This window comes from Notolabrus celidotus, chromosome 4 (assembly GCF_009762535.1).
Source record: "Notolabrus celidotus isolate fNotCel1 chromosome 4, fNotCel1.pri, whole genome shotgun sequence".
Classification (NCBI taxonomy): Eukaryota; Metazoa; Chordata; class Actinopteri; order Labriformes; family Labridae; genus Notolabrus; species Notolabrus celidotus.
The window spans coordinates 30,424,811-30,444,689 of record NC_048275.1 but is presented as its reverse complement, the minus strand read 5'-3'; the positions used below and the strand labels follow the sequence as shown (position 1 = coordinate 30,444,689).

Below are 19,879 nucleotides of genomic sequence, written 5' to 3'. Positions count from 1 at the left end.
GATATCAACTGATATGAAAAATGTTATAGTGATGACATCTTTTTCAATATCGCCCGGCGAGACAGTGCCAATCACCAAAGACACATGGACAGGCTTTGCAGCTAAAACAAGCTGCTAGTGGTTGATATATGTTTTTCAGAAGTCCTAATTCTGAGTCTGACTGAGCTAACAGGTCACCAAAGTTGTGAAACCCACCACCCAACAAAAAATATTTACCTCCTCTGCTCGCATTTTCCATTTAAACCTTCCTCTCTGATCAGTAAAGCTTTATCTGAACCTGGGCATGCAAAATTAATCTATTATAAATAAACTAAACTAAAGCTGAAGTGGAGATTTGACCAAGTGTTTTTGGTTGTGACAGAGCAATGATGAAGTGACTCAGATTCACTCCGACAGCTGCAGCTTAAGATGAATTATCATGTTTCGGTTGTGATCATGGTAACTGGTGGCTCGAGTGGTTTCTGAGTCTGTGATCATGTGACTGGCCTGTGAAACTGATCTCCTGCTGCTCATGATGATTATTAACCATGAGGACGGAGGACAGGAAACTACTTCACTGTTTCCATACATTGTGTGAGTGTACATAAACTTAATGTATCTACAGAAACACTTTTTACAAAACAACAAAAAATTTACTGGATGTGTTTGAGTTCATTGTATGCTGTTAAGGAAGATTTTTGTCATGCAGGTACAGCTATTTTTGTACTTCCTGCAGAATATTACATCTCCTGAGTGTACATGTACAGTAATAATACATGTTAGTGTGTGTGTCGTCTCAATGATTGAGCTCTTCCTGTGCTCTGATTGTCATAGGTTCCAGATGCCTGATTATCAGAGAGGATTAGCTTCCTCTGATGACTCATCAGTTACCGGGTAGACATTAAAGAACAGCCTGTGTGAGATACATAGAAACATTTATCTGCAACATACACTGAAACAACGTACATTTATCAGTCCAACTTCACTTAGACTATCTGACCGCACCCTCTCTGCTTTTTGTATCATGGTTACATTAAGGTTGATTTCTTTTAGTTTTACAGTTTTCTTGGTACTTTTTATTTGTAATAATCCAAAGCTGAAGTGGTTTGGTGCTACTCTTATACATCCCACAAAAGCATAATTCTTAATCAAACTACTGATTACAGAGAACATGTATTTTATCTGCATGTGCATGCTTTATAGACATGTGTAATGTGATACATGCTGTGAAATGGTTCCATTTTGGTCAGTTTTGTGCAGCAATAAGACTTGCTTATATGTATGAAAATGATAGTAGTTTGGGTTCAAATATGATTGCAAGCAATGTGAATTCAATTACGTACAAAACTTTATGGATCTGCAGTGTGTGATTTTCATAGAAAACTTCTAATACATCAGCATTGTCTTGTGGTTTCAGACAGGTCCAAAGCCTACATATCATAAAGAAAATCTACATATGTGTGACTCATTTATCCCCTGACTGCAACTCCTAAACACTTAATTAGGGCCCGAGCACCGACAAGGTCGGCGAAGGCCCTTTTGAAACCCGAGTGATTATTATTATTCTTTGTTTGTTTGTTTGTTTGTTTCTTCTTTCTCCCGACTTTTGAATCCCCAACTTGCTTCCCTTAACGCGGCCCAAAAGTCCCCAAAAGTTGCACATGCACCAGGCCTGGTGAAAAATTCGATATTTTTGGGGTCCCGCAAAAAAAGTTCCCCAAAATGGCTAAACGGCGCCCCCTTGAAGTTGAAAATTTGAAAAAGGCCAGCCCCATAATACGGTTCAACATACATGCATGAATTCTTTTTTGGAAAGGTATCACGCCAAGACCTACAAAAAATCCTCTTGATGTCGTGGTGAAATCCCAACAGGAAGTCGGCCATTTTGATTTCACCCGATTCGCAAGATTACGTATTTATGTAAGCTCCTCCTACAATTTTGCTCCGATCAACTCCAGACCATGAACATTTTGAAGTAGACACATTGACGATCAAAAGATATCAGACAGAATTTCTTTAAGTCAATTGGTGTGGGCGTGGCACCTTGCTACATTTGGAGGACATTTGGCAACCTCTAAACAGTAATATCTCTCATATGCAATAATGGATCAGGCTCAGGCCGGTCATGCATGATAAGGGCCCAGCCTGAACGCCTCTATAGGCAAGCATTCACCAATATCATATAGTGCCCCCTACTGGCAGCAGAAAATCACATGTCCTACAGTTTTTATCTAATCAACTCCTGCTTCGCTCAGAATGTTGTCACATTGGAGATGAACATTTGTCGAAGGAATCTTCGTAAGTCAATGGATGTGGGCGTGGCCACGCCTCAAACTTTGATGTCTCGCCATTAAACAGGAAATACTTATAGCTCCTTCATACAGTGTTCAATCTGTTTGAAGTTACATACACATGATCAGGGTCCATCCCTCAACACACCTATGGACTCATTTATCTACTACAGCCATAGCGCCACCCACAGGAAATACGTTGTACTGACATTTACATACAATACCAGATCTCTTCCAAATTTTACATGTTTCATCATGGACCCAGCCTTGACTCATCTATATACACATGTTTGTCATATGAATAGCGCCACATAATGGACGCAATGAGTATTTACTGTTTTTAAAATGCTTGTGATCACAACTCTTTCTATAATGATCTCTGATGAACAATCCTTTAAAAAATAATTAAAGTCACAGCAGCACCTACTGGTGACAGGCAGTACTGCAATGTACACTATGCTGATGACTGCACGAGTATGCTCACAGTTTCAGCCTAGGCAGCACAGCAACACCTGCTGCACATCAGGCGGTGGCTTACATCAGGCAGTGGCATACATCAGGCGGTGGCTTACATCAGGCGGTAGTGCACATCAGGCGGTCGTGCAAATCACGCGGTGCTTGAACGAGGGCCCGCACATATCCGCTTGCGGTTTTAATTCCCTTTCTCATCAGAAATTAAAATTGTGCTGCTTCATCATGGTGGAAACATTAAACAGTTTGGCACAAAAAAAGGTAAGTATACAAACAATCAATAAAACTTAAGTTTTAGCACAGTAGCTTAAAATGATCCCAGGGAAAACACTGGGCCCTGTAAGTTCAGTCTTTAGGGCCTGTGTCCATTTACAACATTCTTTCCACTGACAGAGCCAACCACTTTAATTTCAGAGCTTTTATTCCCAGCTTCTTCTGTTGCTAGGTTACAAATGTCCTGAAGCACTTCTGCTTCCCTTAGTAATGACTATGTACACTGCTTTAAAATTGTCTGTATGCTTTATTTTTGCTTTTCTTCAGTGGAATTTTACAAATAAATGTGAAAACAACTGATATAAATTGTGTCGTATCATTAGCAGCAGCTCTAGACCTGAAAATAATACCTTAAAAAAATACAAGTTTTGTTAGTTTCTCCTACATATAGACCTTTGCCATTGTTTTTGACAGAGCTGATATCAGGAGTTATTCCTCCTTTTGTTATTGATTGGTTGGTGATGGAGAAGTGACATTAACAAATGTGGCAGCAGCAGCAAGTGAGGTCACCCATCTGTTTCTGCAGCGCTGTTTGAGGCAGATCGTCGGCGGCAGCCATATTGCTGCTGTCATGCCAGTGTGACGTAAAGAGGCGGAGTTTGAGCCTCTTAGCCAACAGCTACAGTGTTCCCGCAAGCAGCTGTGCCTCTCATTGGAAGACTTGTAATCTCAATATCTTCAAAATTGCCGCGTTAGAAAAAAATTCACCCCCCTCACAGTGAGAGACCATCGAGAAATGAGCTATCCAGACTACACTTGTCTTTTGTACCAGGCTGTAAACATGTTTATTTCTGCTGCAAAGATTGTCTTTTTCCCATTCATGTGTATGTGACTTCCGGTACTTCCGGAGCCAGCCTCAAGCGGATCCTCGATGAACTGCAGCTTCTAACACTTCCGCATTGGACTCATATTTTTAGACTGGAGGTTGCCGCTTGGGATGGCTGCAGAAACACCAGAAACCACATACACACCAATTCAAAAAAGACGATCTTTATAGCAATAATAAACACATTTACAGCCAGGTTCAAAAAACGGTTTAGGTCTGAATGGCTAAATTATCTTTCTGCACACATTGTAGGGGGGGGGGGGTCTTGATATTTTTTAAGATATTAAACTTAAGAGTTTTAATAATCATGATACATTTTATTTAGAGGCACCTTTCAGAGCACTCAAGGTCACCATACAGGGTAGAGTTTTAACAGAAGAACAATATAAAAATGATACTGATAAAATCAACAAGACAAGATACAGTATAAAAAAGTGTAGTCAGAGTAATTATTAGGGATGGGTACGAGTACTCGAGTACTCGCCGTTGACCCAATTATTGGAATAGCATTTTGTTACTTGCGCACCTGGCAACATAAGTGAAATCATACAGCGTTACATGTGTGTCCATGTGCTTTTTGTTTTCAACTAACTGAATATACTAGATAGGAAAATAATTAACAGGATATAAACGTATGAGGTCTCTGGCCACAGCTTCAGCTTTAGAACACACCGAGCCAGATTTGAGCAAAAACAACTGTTTTACGCCAGCTACGGCAACACTTTAGGAACATGTTATTCAACCGAAAGCAAAAGCACAACAAACACAGAACCGTCTGCGGCATGTCAGTTATAAAAACTAATGTCTGGAAGTACTTCAGAAAAAACGATGAAGTTAATGTGCAGTGCAAGATATGTGGCGTTAAACTTACATACCATAGAAATACTAGTTTGATGTTTAACCACATACACTTAAAGCACAAGGAGAAAACAGCGGAAACAGATAACAGGCAGTCTTGCATCACGTCTTTTGCTCGCCCTGTTAGCACACGTCGTTGTGATGAAACCAGAGTGGAGAAAATGAGCCTGCTAATAACCAAAACAGTAACTGGAGATATGCTCCCATTAAGTTTTGTGGAAGGAGAAGGCTTCAAAGAGCTGATCGCGTTAGTCGAGCCGGAGTAAGAGCTACCATTCCGGAGAGCAACAACTACGAGAGTGGAAGAGATGTATGAAGAAAAGGCAGCAGAACTTACTACAACTCTGGTCTGGTAGCTCCGTGTCCGACGGACTTTTATTTATTTATTTTTGTTTACCGTTAAAAAAAATAATAATTGCGAGTACTCGAGTAATCGTTCATTAGGATTTTCCAGTAATCGATTACAAGGATTATGGTAAATGCCCATCCCTAGTAATTATGACGGTTTAAAAAGATGTGTTTTGAGGCAGGATTTGAAAATGGAAAGAGAGGCGATGTTATGGATGTCTGGAGGGAGGGAGTTCCAGATGAGGAGAGCAGAGCGATTGAAAGCTCTGGATCCCATTGTGCTCAAGTGGGTGGGTGGTGTAGTGAGCTAAATGGAAGAAGAATACCTGAGAGTGTGGCTTGGTGTGTTGATGTGCGTGCACATTTCCTAAATAAGGGCATGGCTGATTTGATTGACAGGCAGGCACCCTGTAGCTGTTAGCAAAAAGGATAAAGGCCCGCGTCTTTACCTCAAACTAGCTCGGACAAGTTAGGTTGTGTTCAGCGTTTCCAATATGGCACCCGCCAATGATTGGCTTCAAAACAGGACTTCAGAAACAGATGGGTGACGACAGGGATACTATGTTCATTTTTTTAATACAATCTATGGGCAGCAGCAGGGAAAAAGAGACAATGCCAAGGGTACTTTTGCACTAAGGACACTGAAAACGCAGAGCTTAACTTTGTTTTTGTAATGATAAACAGGCACTGTCAGCACAAAAAAAATGCCATAAGTGGAAACAGGCCCTAATATCTACTAAGATACAAGAGCCAAATAATCACAGACAGCGAAGATTAAAAAAATGAACTTAGTTAAAAGTTCCATGGATCAATTTTATAGTATCACTTGCTGTTGTGTCCAGGATGTAACCTGCTCTCTGACTCAGAACTCAACAGGTTCAACAATCGCAAAAAAAAGAAGAAATCTAATGAAGCACATCTCATATTTATAACGGCAAGAATCTACCATAATAGAGCCAGAGCAAATTGCTCAAGAAGTTCATATCAAAGTTTAAATGTGCAATCAATTGAAACTTTCGTTCACAAAATAGTACTTTTACCACCACAGCAGCAGAGAAAATCAGTGTTTATTTAGTGAATGTATTGGCTCTATAACTGATCACAAGTTCCAAGGTTTTCATAGACAGTGATGACATGTATAATCATATGTAAAACTGTTGGTCATATAGTTCATGATCAGCCTTTAATCTTTCCTCTGTTACAACTGATTAGTCTTCTTTTACTTCCTGCAGCACTTTGAAACCTGAGACAATCTATCTTGAAACTCTGAAGCCGTAATTACTCCCTAAATAACAGAGACATTCCGTCCTCGGTTATGGCCGCAGACGCATTAGGTTGCATTTCACAGGATGCACTAGAAACCAAGTGCTTGCAGTGTGTTGTTTGAAAATGTTTGAATATGTGTATTGAAAACAGCTTGTCAAATCCTGATCAGTAAACCGCATTAAATCCCTGCGGCACAGATGGTGATATTAATGCTCTGCTTCATACACTGCCTGCTTGAGCATAGACCGGAAACTAAAGCCTCCATCCTGATAAAGAAGTATATAGACCATCCCCGCTCATCCCCCCAAAAAAGAATTGAAAGAAAATTAAAAACATATGCAACTCTCATGATACAGAACCTAGAGATATATATCAATATATTTTTTTAGTTTGTTTGTTTGAGGCTTGGTGCACTCAGAGTAAGTTAGGTGCAAGAGTTGGTTGTAGCTACACCCAACATAGGAGATACAACCAACTTAGTTTAGGCCAGCGGCACACTCAGCCCGTGGTTTTGTGGCAAAGTACTGCAATACGTATCCTATCCTATCCTATCCTATCTATCCTATCGTACCCAACACCCAGTCCAGTGCTCAGGGAAAGAAAGTTTTGATAAGAAGAATGAAAAAAGATAAATATTTTAATTGGATAAAAAAATAAATATCAACTAATTGTTGTCCGTTCTACCTCGATTTTGATTCACACCAGCCCCTATCACTACAGCAAAACAAAACAACAATTTGTTATTTCCTAATGGTCAAATGAAGATAATGGAAAATGTAAAAACAACTTTCTTTCTCCATTTATTTTTTATTTATTTTCCATTTTTCAGATGTGTGGGACTATTTTCATCAAAATAAACAAGATACAGAATATTTAAAGTAATCTTTTGGGGAGTCCCAAAAACGTAATTTAAAACCAAAAAATAGTGGACCAAATCAACCCTAGTGTATTTCTATCAAACTGAATCTACTGCGGTTGCTATTTAGATTTTTAAAAAGTTTAAATAATGATAATTTTAAGCTGGGGGACCCTGCAGACGTCCTGGAACATAACTATTGATCATTGGACTTAAAACTAGATGGCTTTAAAAGATTTCCGAATTTAGGGGTGATACAGCACTTTCTGAGATTGGAACAGACGCCCAGTTTTGGGATTTGCAAGTGGTTCACAAGTTAGGCTGTGTGCCTCTATTTTAACCTGTTGCTTGTTAGGTTAGTTAGATTAAGTCAGTATTTTAATATGGCAACCGTGGACAAACAAATGGCTGACGTCATGGAGACTATGGCCCTGTCCCATTACTCCATACTGCTTGGTTACGCACATACTTTGGTGACGTTAAAGGAACTATTGTGTATCGTGTGTAAGCACGTATTTATTTGTCAAGTGCGAAGGGATTGTTAAAAGCAATTGGAACACACTTGCCCCTTTTCATCAGACAGTAGATTGAAAAGATATCATTGTGTAAGACAAAAAAATGCAGCTGATTGTTTTGGCATTATCTGGCGCTCTGCTTTGGTAATTTCTTCAGAGGAGCCACCAGAGATTAATGGTAAAACTTAGGCCTAGAGAGCGAAATTTGTATATTGATTCCTAGGATGTTTTGCTGGAAACACATCAACTGTAATATGTGACTGTAATTTAAAAAAGCTCCAAATTAAGAACAATAACAACATCTTTGCAGATAGTGAATCATACGTGGTCACAATCTGATTAGAATAAATTACAAAGGATAAAAGTACTCAGTACACAGGTCATTCTTTACTCTCTAGTTGATTGATTGGAACGTTTCATACGTGATCCCTTTATAAAATAAATTGTAACGTTATTAATTGCCGTCGACCGGCTTACTGAAAATGTATAGCTAAATGGATTGTTAAGATGTGAATATAATATAAAGTTACCAATTTTGCATCTTTCAAACATCTTTCTTACATTGACATTTTCTTCAGCGGGCAATCTTGTGGCTCTTCATAATAACTTAGTGGGAATAAACTTCACTAACAAGATGCATTGTGGGATTTGTACTTGGGCTAATACCACTCAGATGCGGTCTTACCATAAGTACAGATAAAGTGCAAATCAAGCACGCTGCACTTTTGATTGTTGGAGAAACGGGACACACTTGCGCAGTGACACTAAGCCCATGAACGCGCACATCAAGTGCCCAAGCGAGTAAGTGCGATGAAGTGCGCGTAATGGGACAGCCCTTAAGTCCATTTATTATACAGTCTATGGTTTCAATCAAGTTGCACCGTAAAACATTCATGTTATCTGGTCCTGTTTATGGGAGAGCTTACATTTTATACAATTTTTTTTATCTTAAGGAGTCCTTACACTTTTCAGACCCCGCCAGGTTGGCCCTGCCACTTCCGTTCAACGTTGTCTGACTCTGCTGGGGCTTGAACCTCTGCAGAGCTCCTCGACCCTGAGGAAATCTTCTCCACCCATCAGAGAGAATACTCTGCTGTGAGCTCATTGACTCTTGGCTTGTTTGTGTGTACATAGTGTCCTGTGTGTACAGGGCTGTATGTGATGTTTTGAAATATACAGTCTGTGATCCAGATGAGCGTCTCTGTGGGATTTGCACCCAAGAGGTCAGGCGTTATCGTACACTGAGACCTAGAACGTGGCTCATTGTGAAAAGCTCCGGGGAGGTCGGGAAACTACTGAGATGCAAAAACCAGTGCACTTTTTTTTTTTTTTTCCCATAATCCCAATCTGAAGAATGGAAATATTTGGGTTTTTCCAAACACAAAATCCTTGATTTCTATCTAAAGATTCGCCTAAAGTTGCACTTAAGAGGTTTCCCTGGATTTCAGGGATAATCTGGCAGGGTGGCGATCCCTGCACTCGATGGATTACAGAAGCAGTGGCGAGACGGATCCTATGTCAGCTTCAGCGGGTGTAGGTACATACAGTAGGTCCACAGGGTTAACGGCTTATAGGCCCTCTGATGTGTTTTCAATCAGATGGAAACTAAAGAGGCAACTGAGAACAGCGGATAAAGACAAGGAACAGAGCAAACAAACCAGAGAACACAATGTTCTCTGCTGCTTTCAAAGACATCCAGATGGACCTGATACATCTTTAAGTGAAAATATGAGCGGCAATAAACAGGGAGAGGAGCAGAGTGATGTATGATAACAGAAAAGACAGGTTTACTGTGTCTGCGTCTTTAAATAGAAAATAATTATCTCAACAAGGAAAAAATACTAATTTCCCCTGAAAGTCACCTGCAGACCAAAGCTTCTTTGCACTTATAGTTTAGATGATTGATAGATGTTTACAGATACAAACTATACTATACTGTTCATTCATCAAATGCCCCAACCACCTCGACAGACTATTTTATTGCAACCAACAACTATAGGTGAGGTTTGGAAGATAGATTGACCGGTTATTTGAAAGCTCTACCTACCAGCTCAGCTCCCTCCCCTCTACTACCTCAAAACAAACAGTTGTGACCATTGTATTTGCTTATTTGTATGCAAACTGACCTCATTTTATACATCTAATGAATTTATTGTTTATCTACTCTTTTTTTGTAGTATATCTGTGTTTACCACCTCTTTTCCCCCCAAAAAAGTCTAGATGCTGTGAATAATGTTGATAAAAACAGAAGTTGATGGTTAGCAAATCATTTAAAATGTGTTTGAGACCATCAGATGTATTGTCCAGAGGTAAGGTTGGTACGCAATGGAAAGCCCTATTTGACTACTGTTGTAATCCATATTATGGCAAAACCAGATTATTTCATGGTTTTGATGACTTCAAATTAGTAATAAATAAATCTGCAATGTCAAAAATAATTCAAATAAATAAAAACCATTGAATGAGAAGGTGTGTCCAAACTTTTGACCGGTAGTGTATAACTTAACAAACATACTAAATAGTGTTGGGTCTGTTTTCTGTTGAGAAGGATTATTAGAATTATCATAAATAATCAGCCCCCGTCACTGCTTTGAAGTCCTTAACTTGCAGTCTTACTATCCAATTTTAAATTATGACATTAAATTGCAAAATATCAAATTGTAAAATATAACATTAAACAAACATAAGCATTAAAACATAAAATACTTTAAAATATAAGATTAAGAAAGAAAAAAGTCAAATTAATTAAAATATGTAATTAAAATTCAGTTTGTTAAAAGAAATTAAAAGAAAATCCTTAGAGTTTATAGAAAGTGGCAAAAGTTTGTTAATAAAGAAATAATAACTATGGTTTAAAAATGGGTTTGCATCCATAAGAGTGTAGAGTAAACAGCTTAAAAGAGGAATGTTTTTAGTCTGGACTTAAAAGTGGTCAGAGTGGGGCTTGTCTTACATTATCTGGGCAGTTATGAGGCTGTTATCTGTCTCAGCTAAAAAAACAACCACATGTACCCTCTATGGTGATCTCATAGGCTTTCTGCTGGATGATGGTTTTAGTGATGGGCGTACCCTAGACCAGTTTTTCTGTACTCATATTCACACACTTTCTCTCAGTCTCTTGGAAAAGCCTGCTTTGAGGCGGACTCTGATGCATTTATAACTATTATCTCAATATTAACAATCACAACTCCTCTTCAACTGTTGACAAATTTAATCGTCTATCACTGTCTCTCCATCTTTCCTCCCCTTGGCTCAGTTGTTGTGAGTGACGGCTGGCTTCAGTCATTAGGGGTATGCTAGCTTCACAGGTAAGTGGCCCTGTCCACTGCTGTTGATTATATTTTGGTTAATAGGGTATGAAAGAAATATTTTCAAATACGTGCTTGTAGCTTTAAGAGTCTGTGATAATGTAGGCCTATCCTGCTTCTCTCTCTCTTTGTAAAACACTTTATTTTCAATTCCACACATCACACACATATTATATAAACCAATTTACAGCCCTTCCAACTCATCACAGAGCTGTAAGCTGAGGGTTGGCTGAATAAGATTAGTAGGTCTTCTGAATGTTTCTGATTCTGATAAATAATCCACAAAGATAAATGCATTACTATAATATCCTGCAAAATTACTGAGCAGGCTTTCAGCTGTGGATACACTGCTGCAGGTGCTAAATAGATAAGTTAAGCTGCAGTGGGTAAGATTAAATAAAAACAAGAACCAGTATGCTTTCACTTTAACGACAGCTGCAGAGCACAAAGAACAATGTTTTGAACTTTTATGTTGCTTATTGTCTTAATATCTCAAGGGAGTTCAACTATCACCACAGCTTTACTGAAAATGTAATACACATTGAAGGGTTAGTTTTACCGTGTGTTCAATGTCAAAAGAAAGATGCTTCCAAAATATTTCCTCTTTTATCATTTGCAGTAAAGTATTTCGCTTTGTGGTTCTACTTAAAGCTCTGGCGTGATTGTCCTTTTCTCAACAGTTTCCTTATTCATTCCCAAGAGACAGTGTTCAACTTTCCATCAAGAATCGTCCATGCTGGCCTCGACCAGTGAGTTATTCATCCTTCGTTTAACTTTCTTCTCAATGATTTTACACTGTAAATGCACACAAAATGTTGGGTAGAATATGGTATATGAAAGTAATACTGGGTCAATTCTTATTTGGGTTTCTGGAAAACAGCATAGTAGAACTGGGTTATATTGAAAAAGATGTTATCATGATGAAAAAGCAGATTTTTGGTCTTGTTGTAAAAGTTGAAGAAACCAGACAGTCTGTTAGCTTGTATCTGGTATTCTGATAAGCTTCTTGAATCCCTCATTGTTGACAGTGCTAACAGGAAGCAGGTATTTTGTGTATGATGAGATTTTTGTGAAGTTTTAGTTTGTAGTGCAGTGAATGCATCACGGTTATTCAGTGTTCAGTTGTACTATGGTCCCGGTGGACATTAAACGGGTTCGAAATGCACGGCAGAAGTTGTCTCCCAGCGAAATGATTGTCTGTTAAATGCTGTATTCTTCTTCTGTTTATGTTGGGTGGCAACTATTTTTTTGATATTTAAGGCTCATTAGCGCCCCCTCCCTTACCAGTGGTTGGGGGTGTAATTACAGGTATAAATATCTAAATTTTTTATCGCACGTTTGTTGTATTTATGTTGAGAAAAATTATGTAATGATAATTATCATGATCGATTTATCGCCAAGACCTACACCATAGTGCTTAGTCCAGAGCAAAATAGGGAAATTACTTTTGTTTCATCAATGTTTTTCACACTTTATTTGGCATCTTGATATAAATCAAATCAGTCAGAAGATAAGCTGCTCACTCAGCTAAAAGCTTGCTTTGTTGGAGCATTTATGATAATAGCTCTCAGTGGATTTCTAATGGGTTACTCAGAACAAAAAAAGTACACTACAACCTGCATTGCAGCAACTCTCGAGGAACTTCTTAATGCATCCTTTTGTCCATGTGTGTTGAGATAAGTATGGATTGTCATTAGTGTAACATTTGGTATTAAATGTTATACTTGATGGTACAGTTCAAGTTGCCATGAAGCATTCTGAAACACATCACTGCCCTCAGGATGTGTTGGGCCACAAACCTCTTCTACCAATGCTGAGAAAATAAAGCTGAGGAGAAACCTTTTAAGGTTCAAGTTTAAATACATGTTTTATAATGGATCTGCCAAATATGACAAGCACCATTACTTACAAAGCAGGAGATGAAAAGTAAGTGAAATGAACATAATCCTGTTTGTCAGAGTGTCAGTCAAAAGCTTTAATCAAAGAAAACTCTGACTCTGCTGGATGACACATCAGACCTGAGATGGTTTCACTCACTCTGACTCTGATTGGAGAGAGCTGAACGCACCTCTGTCATTTTTTCCTGGAAGTGGAGCATTGTGTGTGTGTGTGTGTGTGTGTGTGTGTGTGTGTGTGTGTGTGTGTGTGTGTGTGTGTGTGTGTGTGTGTGTGTGTGTGTGTGTGTGTGTGTGTGTGTGTGTGTGTGTGTGTGTGTGTGTGTGTGTGTGTGTGTGTGTGTGTGTGTGTGTGTGTGTGTGTCAGCTGAGGTTCGGAAACACTGCAGCAGAAATTCATCTTTTCCTAACAGACCATCAACACACAGCCAGAGGTGAAGTCACTTTTATGGAAATGAGGAAGATGAGTGGAAGCAGAACGCAGGCCAAACCCCCAACAGATCCTCAGACTGAAGGTGTGTATGTGTGTGTGTGTGTGTTTGTGTGTGTGTGTAGTTGTTGTACTACTTCGTTGGTGACTGGGTATCAAAACATGTGATATCTATCATTATCAGAGTCCTGAGCTAAACTTGTTTTACACTCATGTACTTAACTGTAAACCAAATATGGGTTTTGGTCTAAAAATCCTCCATGTGTCAGCGCTGACTGGCACCAAAGGAAACTAACACTGAACTCAAACTTTGAAAACAGTTACATTTCTCTTTTCTGGCAGATGTGTCAGATTGAATTCAGGTTACATCTTGATCAAATTGTTTGGAGCAATTTTCTTTCAAAATCAATTTTTATTGTTCATCTTCGCGTAGCAGAAGCAGCCGCTCGATGCTAGGTTGCAGCACAAGATGTGGAAAACCCTAAAGGTTTGTAACCGCTTCTCATTACTGACGACGCTTGGCTCAGTTTGCAGAGAAAGCACAGCAGAACCTCAGTGGAACCGATCATAACCTTAAATCTGGGTCATTCACAGATTCATGTTACATTTTTTCAAGGTGCTGCAGACTGGTGCACTCAGTTATAGTAACTGAATCAGACACCCCTAATCAAAAACTATGAAATATCTATGAAGCAGGGCAGATTTTGTTAATATTCAGTAGTGTACATACATGACCACTTTACAGACATTTTCATCCTCTGCACATATTTTATATGGACTTGATCAAAGTGTTGAAATGCAGCCAATGACGGCTCTAGCACGATCATATGTTTTCATAATTAGTTAAAGTGCAGGCCAAGCTTGCTGTGATAAAATCAGCAGATTAAAATATTGTTTTCACCAATGAAACTTCTGTCACATTACCCTCCAGAAGGAAGGGCTGCTGAGTGATGTAAGCACTCTGGCGTTATGTGAGTGTCAGTGTAGGTCCTGCAAACACATAAACACTGTAGTGACTCTTTTGTGCAGCGATGGATGCACTGACACTGGTGGAGGTCTGTGAGAAGCAGCAGCACTACGAGGAACCTTTGTGTGTAGTTCTTTTGTTCTTTGACCCTCCTGCTGTAGCAATCAAACAATATCTGCTCTTGTACTTCCACTTTAGTCACAAGCAATTCTGAATTTCTGTGTCAGAACGAATCTAAGAACACACTGTTACATCAGGAAAGAAAAGAAAAGTCCTGCAGCAGTGCCAGAAGATACACCGTTCATCATTACACTGAGTGTGTTTAAATGTTGAAGGACCCCACACTGATTTCTTCACATTATGCCACAGTGCTCATGTCAGTCAGAGGTCTTCCCCTCTCCATGGGACTTTTTAAGGACAATCTTTGGAAATTCACATGAGTGCTATGTATTTGTAAAAGTTGTGTCATCTGTATGCCAGCCCAATGTGCTTTCTAGAGGTTGTGTCTATGATGAAAAGTTCTCTCATCTTTGATGGTGGTTCCAGTCATTATGGCTTAATTTAATAAAGAGGTCTAGACTGAACAAGGCAAAAAAGTTAGTCGACTTTTGGGGCTGAGGAAAAGTAGTTATTTTTTCCGTTCAGTCACTCATGTGGATCGGACAAAGAGAAAATGTGCATTCTTTAATTACTTCTACAATCAACTTATTCTTTCACTGCATCAACTTTATTATGAACCCCAACTTTTCCTCTGCGCTTGTTATTCGAGTCACCTTGTGAGTAACATGACAGCCTAAAAACTGAGAAAATGTCTCACGTCAAGTTGAACCATCAATGTGGGTAATTTTCTGCTAACAACAGGGTAGAACTGGCGGCTTGTCTCTGGGAAACGGCTCAGCGGTCACACTGACAGAGCAGCAGAAAGGTTGGCACAGAGGTTTGACCAGGCGTAACCACGGCCCCACCCAGAACAAAACCCCCGACAGAGAGATCATGATCATTTGATGAGGACAGCTCGGATTTACTAACCAACAGGATTCTCTCCAGAAATAATCTGAACACAGATTACAGAGCGAGGCAAAGCAAACATTTACATAATAATACTGGATTTTGGCATCTGTTCAAGCGAAATACATACAGTATGGCTCACACATGTGTCTGCTGCTGTCTTTATTCTCTTTCTCTGTGATTCATAAATGGATCTGAGCTTCAAAAAGAAAGGCAAATCCCAGATCTGAGTGATCACTGTATCTCCTCCTCACTCGTCCATGTCTTCACTGAACCACAGGGGTGCCTAATCCAGGAAGAGTTAACCTTCTTCTCCCCTGATTAGACGGCAGACAGATGAAAAGACACCAATTAAGCAAAGGAAAGGACAGGGAGAGAGGCTGAGAAAGGAAAAGGAAAGAAAGCTGACAGGGGGAAGAATGGGCGGCAAAGGTCAAACTTAAAATGCTCAGATACAAAAACCACAAAGGTTGGTGGCGAAAGTCAAACACAGAGAGAGAGAGACAGAAAAAGACAGGATTGGAAAAACAAGCATCAGAGGTCAACCTAAGGGCCTGGTAACACAGAATGACTAAAGTAAAAGAAATGTGGAAAGAGACGAGGGAAAGTGCTGGCGCTGGGCCAGACAGACCATTTGCAAATTTAGTCTGGTCAACGTAGCATGACGGCGATACGCCTTAAAACTCTTCCTTCAGTCTCACATTTCACTCACATTACAGTCCTGCTTTTAACCTTTGATACGGTGGTGTTGGCACACCTCCTTACACTTCAGGGAAAAACAAAAACTTCAAATGGGAGGAGAAAGAATCCATGAGGGTGGAACCGAGGCCTCTAGTTCAGAAATGACAGACAAACCCAGCTAAAGAGTTCCTCAGATACAGTAAGACATTGTTACCTCAGGTAAAAACAATACCTGTGTTATAAATATACAGGTATTGTGTGACTAATTTAATATCACAGATGTAACAAAAGCAACAGGTGAACATATCCCATAACAAGTATTTTGTGCCAATCAAATGTCTTTTTTTGTGCCATAGAACTCTTTTATTTTCCATGCTGATCCACTCTGTTGCACTGTGAGGCTCTTTCTTCATTTTCACAAATACACACAGTGAAACTTATTTGATTGGATTCTACAACAACATCCTGCAGCCTAAAATATACTTTATATATAATTACTAGAGCACAAAATCTGGATTCATCCGCGGCTCAAAATAGTCATGGCTTAAAATCATCTTTTAAAACCACATAACTGATTGTTAAGCTATTTAATTGTGAGCATTTGATCTTCATTTAGAACTACATTTACTTTCTACTCCTCTTTATTTTAAGTCATATACATTAAACCACTGACACTTTAAACAGCCATATTGCACATATGAGTCTGGATTGTACAGTGTGTGCTACAGTTAAATCATGGTTATCAATACAGCTGATCGACTGTTTCACTCAACAACTGTTTAAAGGGACACAGATAAAACCTTACAGTATTGTGCTTGGTGGCAAATTTTATGTTCTGTTTTGCAACTTTAAATTGCTTATATAGGTAGTCAAATGTAACGGATCTATGATGATGATGTAAAACAACACGACCCTCATCTTATTCAGAATATTGTTTAACAAAATATTATTGAAAAAGGAACACGTAAAATGTTGCACAACAAGCTAGGCTTGCAAATCCAGGCCGCTACATATAAAACAATTATATAAGATGGTGCTCAAAGAAGCAAGCCACCACTTTGCTGCCAAAATACTCTGTATACATAGGAAGGCAAGTCTAGCACCGCCAATTATTCAAAATGTTTCTCTCTTATTAACTTGTGATCATAGATTTAGAGACAACAAGGGAGTGATGCAAGTCTCAGTGAATTGGTCGGACAGAGTGGGTCTATCCCATAACTAATGCACATGCAAGAAAAAGCTCATTTTGTCCATTTTGTCCATACCCCACAGCTAAAAAAAAATCAACTTCTACTGAGCACAGTAGCTAGCAGGATTGAGAAAATATATGGAACTGGAAACAGTTGCACAGAAACTGCTGAAAATTATGTAAGTCTTCTTGCAGGAAGACCATTTGAAGCTTTGTTGGACATCCCCAAAAACTGACTGCGTCTCCTACACTGGTGTTACTTATGTAGTGTATTTTATGGTAGATAAGTCGCAACAAAGAAGATGTAATATCTTGTAAATGAGTTGCTGGTTGCGCTTATGCTTTGACGAGACCTAGAGACTAGAACGAGCTTGCAGAACATGTGAAAACAGTGTTAGCAAAGAAGAACAAGCAATTCAAAAATAGTTCTTTACTGAGGCTTAACAGGTTTCAATCTGCCATGCGCCCTGCAGAGTGGAAAAATCCTGTTCATATTTCTGTAGGGATGAGGTCATAACAGTGTTTGTGAAGCAAGAAGTACATGCATGTGACAAACTGTAAAAGGTTAACTTAAAGCCAGGAACAAAGCACTAATAAAGCTAAGTCGGTTTGCCCACATGTGAACAAATGTGAACAAATGTACCTCATTTTAGGACGTAAGGGAAGTTTAACAGGAGGTGTCAGTTTTACAGCAGTAGATAAAAGCTTTGGACTATATAGCTTAGAAAGAAATCCAGCAATAATAATTAGAAAATAAAAAAGTTCTGGTGTATTGTGTTTTATTCAGAAACAAAGTATTACATATTGCGTATATTAGAGGCTCACAAATATGGTCGGCAATGTTGATGTGATGGAGGGGTTGTGGAGTGGGGTGGGATGGGGTGCAGACTCCCTCCCAGCTTCCTTAGAACAACAGTGGTCTTTGATGAGCGCTGGTGAATGGCAGCCGGGCTGCACGCTGACACCCGCAACTGAAGAACTCTAGACCAGCCCGGATAATTGTCAAAGCTGACGACCTGTTTGCTTAACCTCCTCACCCGACCCCTGAGGAGAGGTCAAGGTAGCTGGCCATCCCTCCCCCCATATTCTTCCTTTTACTCCTCTTCTTGTTGTTACCCCCTTGTCTCCTCTCCTGCTGCTCCCTCCCGCTCTCTTCCAGTCCCATAATGCCCTCCTCCTGCTTCCCACGCCGCGTCGTTACCTCGATTACATCACACGTCATCAAGCACGCCAGGGATTTGGGCTGGTTGTGTTTTCCCTCATGCCAGATGTATGGTTGACTATATGAGAGCCTGTGCGTGTGCGTGTGTGTGTGTGCGCGTGTGTATGTGTATTTGTGTGTGGGTTAGTTTATGTGTAATCCTAAAGTCCACTCTCTCTTCTATCCGTATTTGTATGGTTTAGGCCAAACAACTGATTGATTACAGTTTGGACAGCTTTCCTCCTGGTTTTACAGTTTCATTCATTTTCTGTCTTTTTCCTTATACTTCATGTTTGGGAACCCTATTTATTGGACCAAAAAAAAAGCTACAAATGCATAGAAAATGAAACGATGAATCATGTTCCAGTAAATCCATGTAACATGGCTATACGTTGATTTTTTTTCACAACATTTCAAAACATCATCAAACAAGAATTAGTATTGCTTTCCATCTGGCAACCCTACAGTTATTGAGTGTAATGCATCCTCTGACATTGGTTATAAGCAACATCAACCGTGACTCTGGCTTTAGTGCCCTTTTCAGTCTTTCATCCTCTGTCATGATGTCTGTACTGAGAATTGAAATATAACCATAGATGGTATAAAATAAGGACATAGTCTCTGTGACGTCACCCTCTGGTTTGAGACGTGGAGTTTTAGTCTATCGTGGTGGTCACCACAGTGGAAATATTGACTCAACCTAGCTTTTGGTCGACCTAGCGAGAGGCAAACAGGTGGAGTTGAGTCGCTCCTTTAGCTTCCTCACTAACAGTGTTCTCGCCTGTCAGTCAAATCAGCTGTTTCCCTAATTATGCAAGACTCGTAACATTAATATCTTATAAAGTAATGAGTTATTAAGAAAAAAATCACTGAAAGTGTGAAAGAGATGAAAAGAGTTGTTTGGAATTATTTTGAATTCAGGTGGAACGTGTTGCAAACACAAAAATTGTCTAAACATGAAGACCAGCATTTAATCTTTAACCTGGGAATTCAAGCTAAAATTTTCTCTTTATTCACTCCCATTTCATTTTGTTGATGCAACATAAAACAATGTCACACATCCCATCTTTTTCTCATATAATGCAGGCCTAGTCTCCACACAGGAACAATAATATCTGCAATCTAACTCTGATGAAAAGGCCTGTGAAAGCACACAGTCTCTGTTTTCCAACGAGAGGTATTTTGACCTTTTCTCCAACATTTTTGGGGTTCAGTCCTGGAAAAATAGAAAAAGACGTCATGAATTAGGTTTTGATGTGACTGTGCCTGAAAGGCTGGGTACACAGTATGACCACCTGCAGGAACCATACATCAGGACACAAAGGGATCTCTTTCGTCTGAAAAGTGGATCTCAATACTGTCATAAGAGCTTTAACAGCGTTCTTATTTTGTAGATACAAAATTGACGGATGATTTCCTTAAACTCCACACTGTGTTGTTCAGCAGTGTTGGAGTAACTGAATTACTGCTTTATAACAATGATTAGTTACATGAGAGTAACTTTAATGTAACTTATT

General features: G+C 39.4%; 1 protein-coding gene across 13 annotated transcripts in view; it reads left to right on the top strand.

The window, feature by feature from the left end:
* Positions 1-19,879, top strand: part of LOC117812061 (acylphosphatase-2-like) — a 139,005-nt gene that overhangs the window by 23,292 nt on the left and 95,834 nt on the right. For 8 of the 13 annotated variants that reach the window (XR_004631124.1, XR_004631123.1, XM_034682635.1 and 5 more), the window contains exons 2-3: positions 11,672-11,740; positions 13,300-13,401. The exons of 2 other annotated variants lie outside the window; for them this stretch is intronic. Coding sequence is in view for 4 of the 11 variants with exons in the window: in XM_034682631.1 (XP_034538522.1) it covers positions 11,672-11,740; positions 13,300-13,401 (171 nt within the window). In the remaining 7 variants the exon portion in view is untranslated. Of the gene's footprint in view, positions 1-10,939; positions 10,992-11,671; positions 11,741-13,299; positions 13,402-19,879 lie in introns of all 13 variants that reach the window. 3 more of the 13 variants (XM_034682636.1, XM_034682637.1, XM_034682638.1) reach the window with 3 other exon arrangements.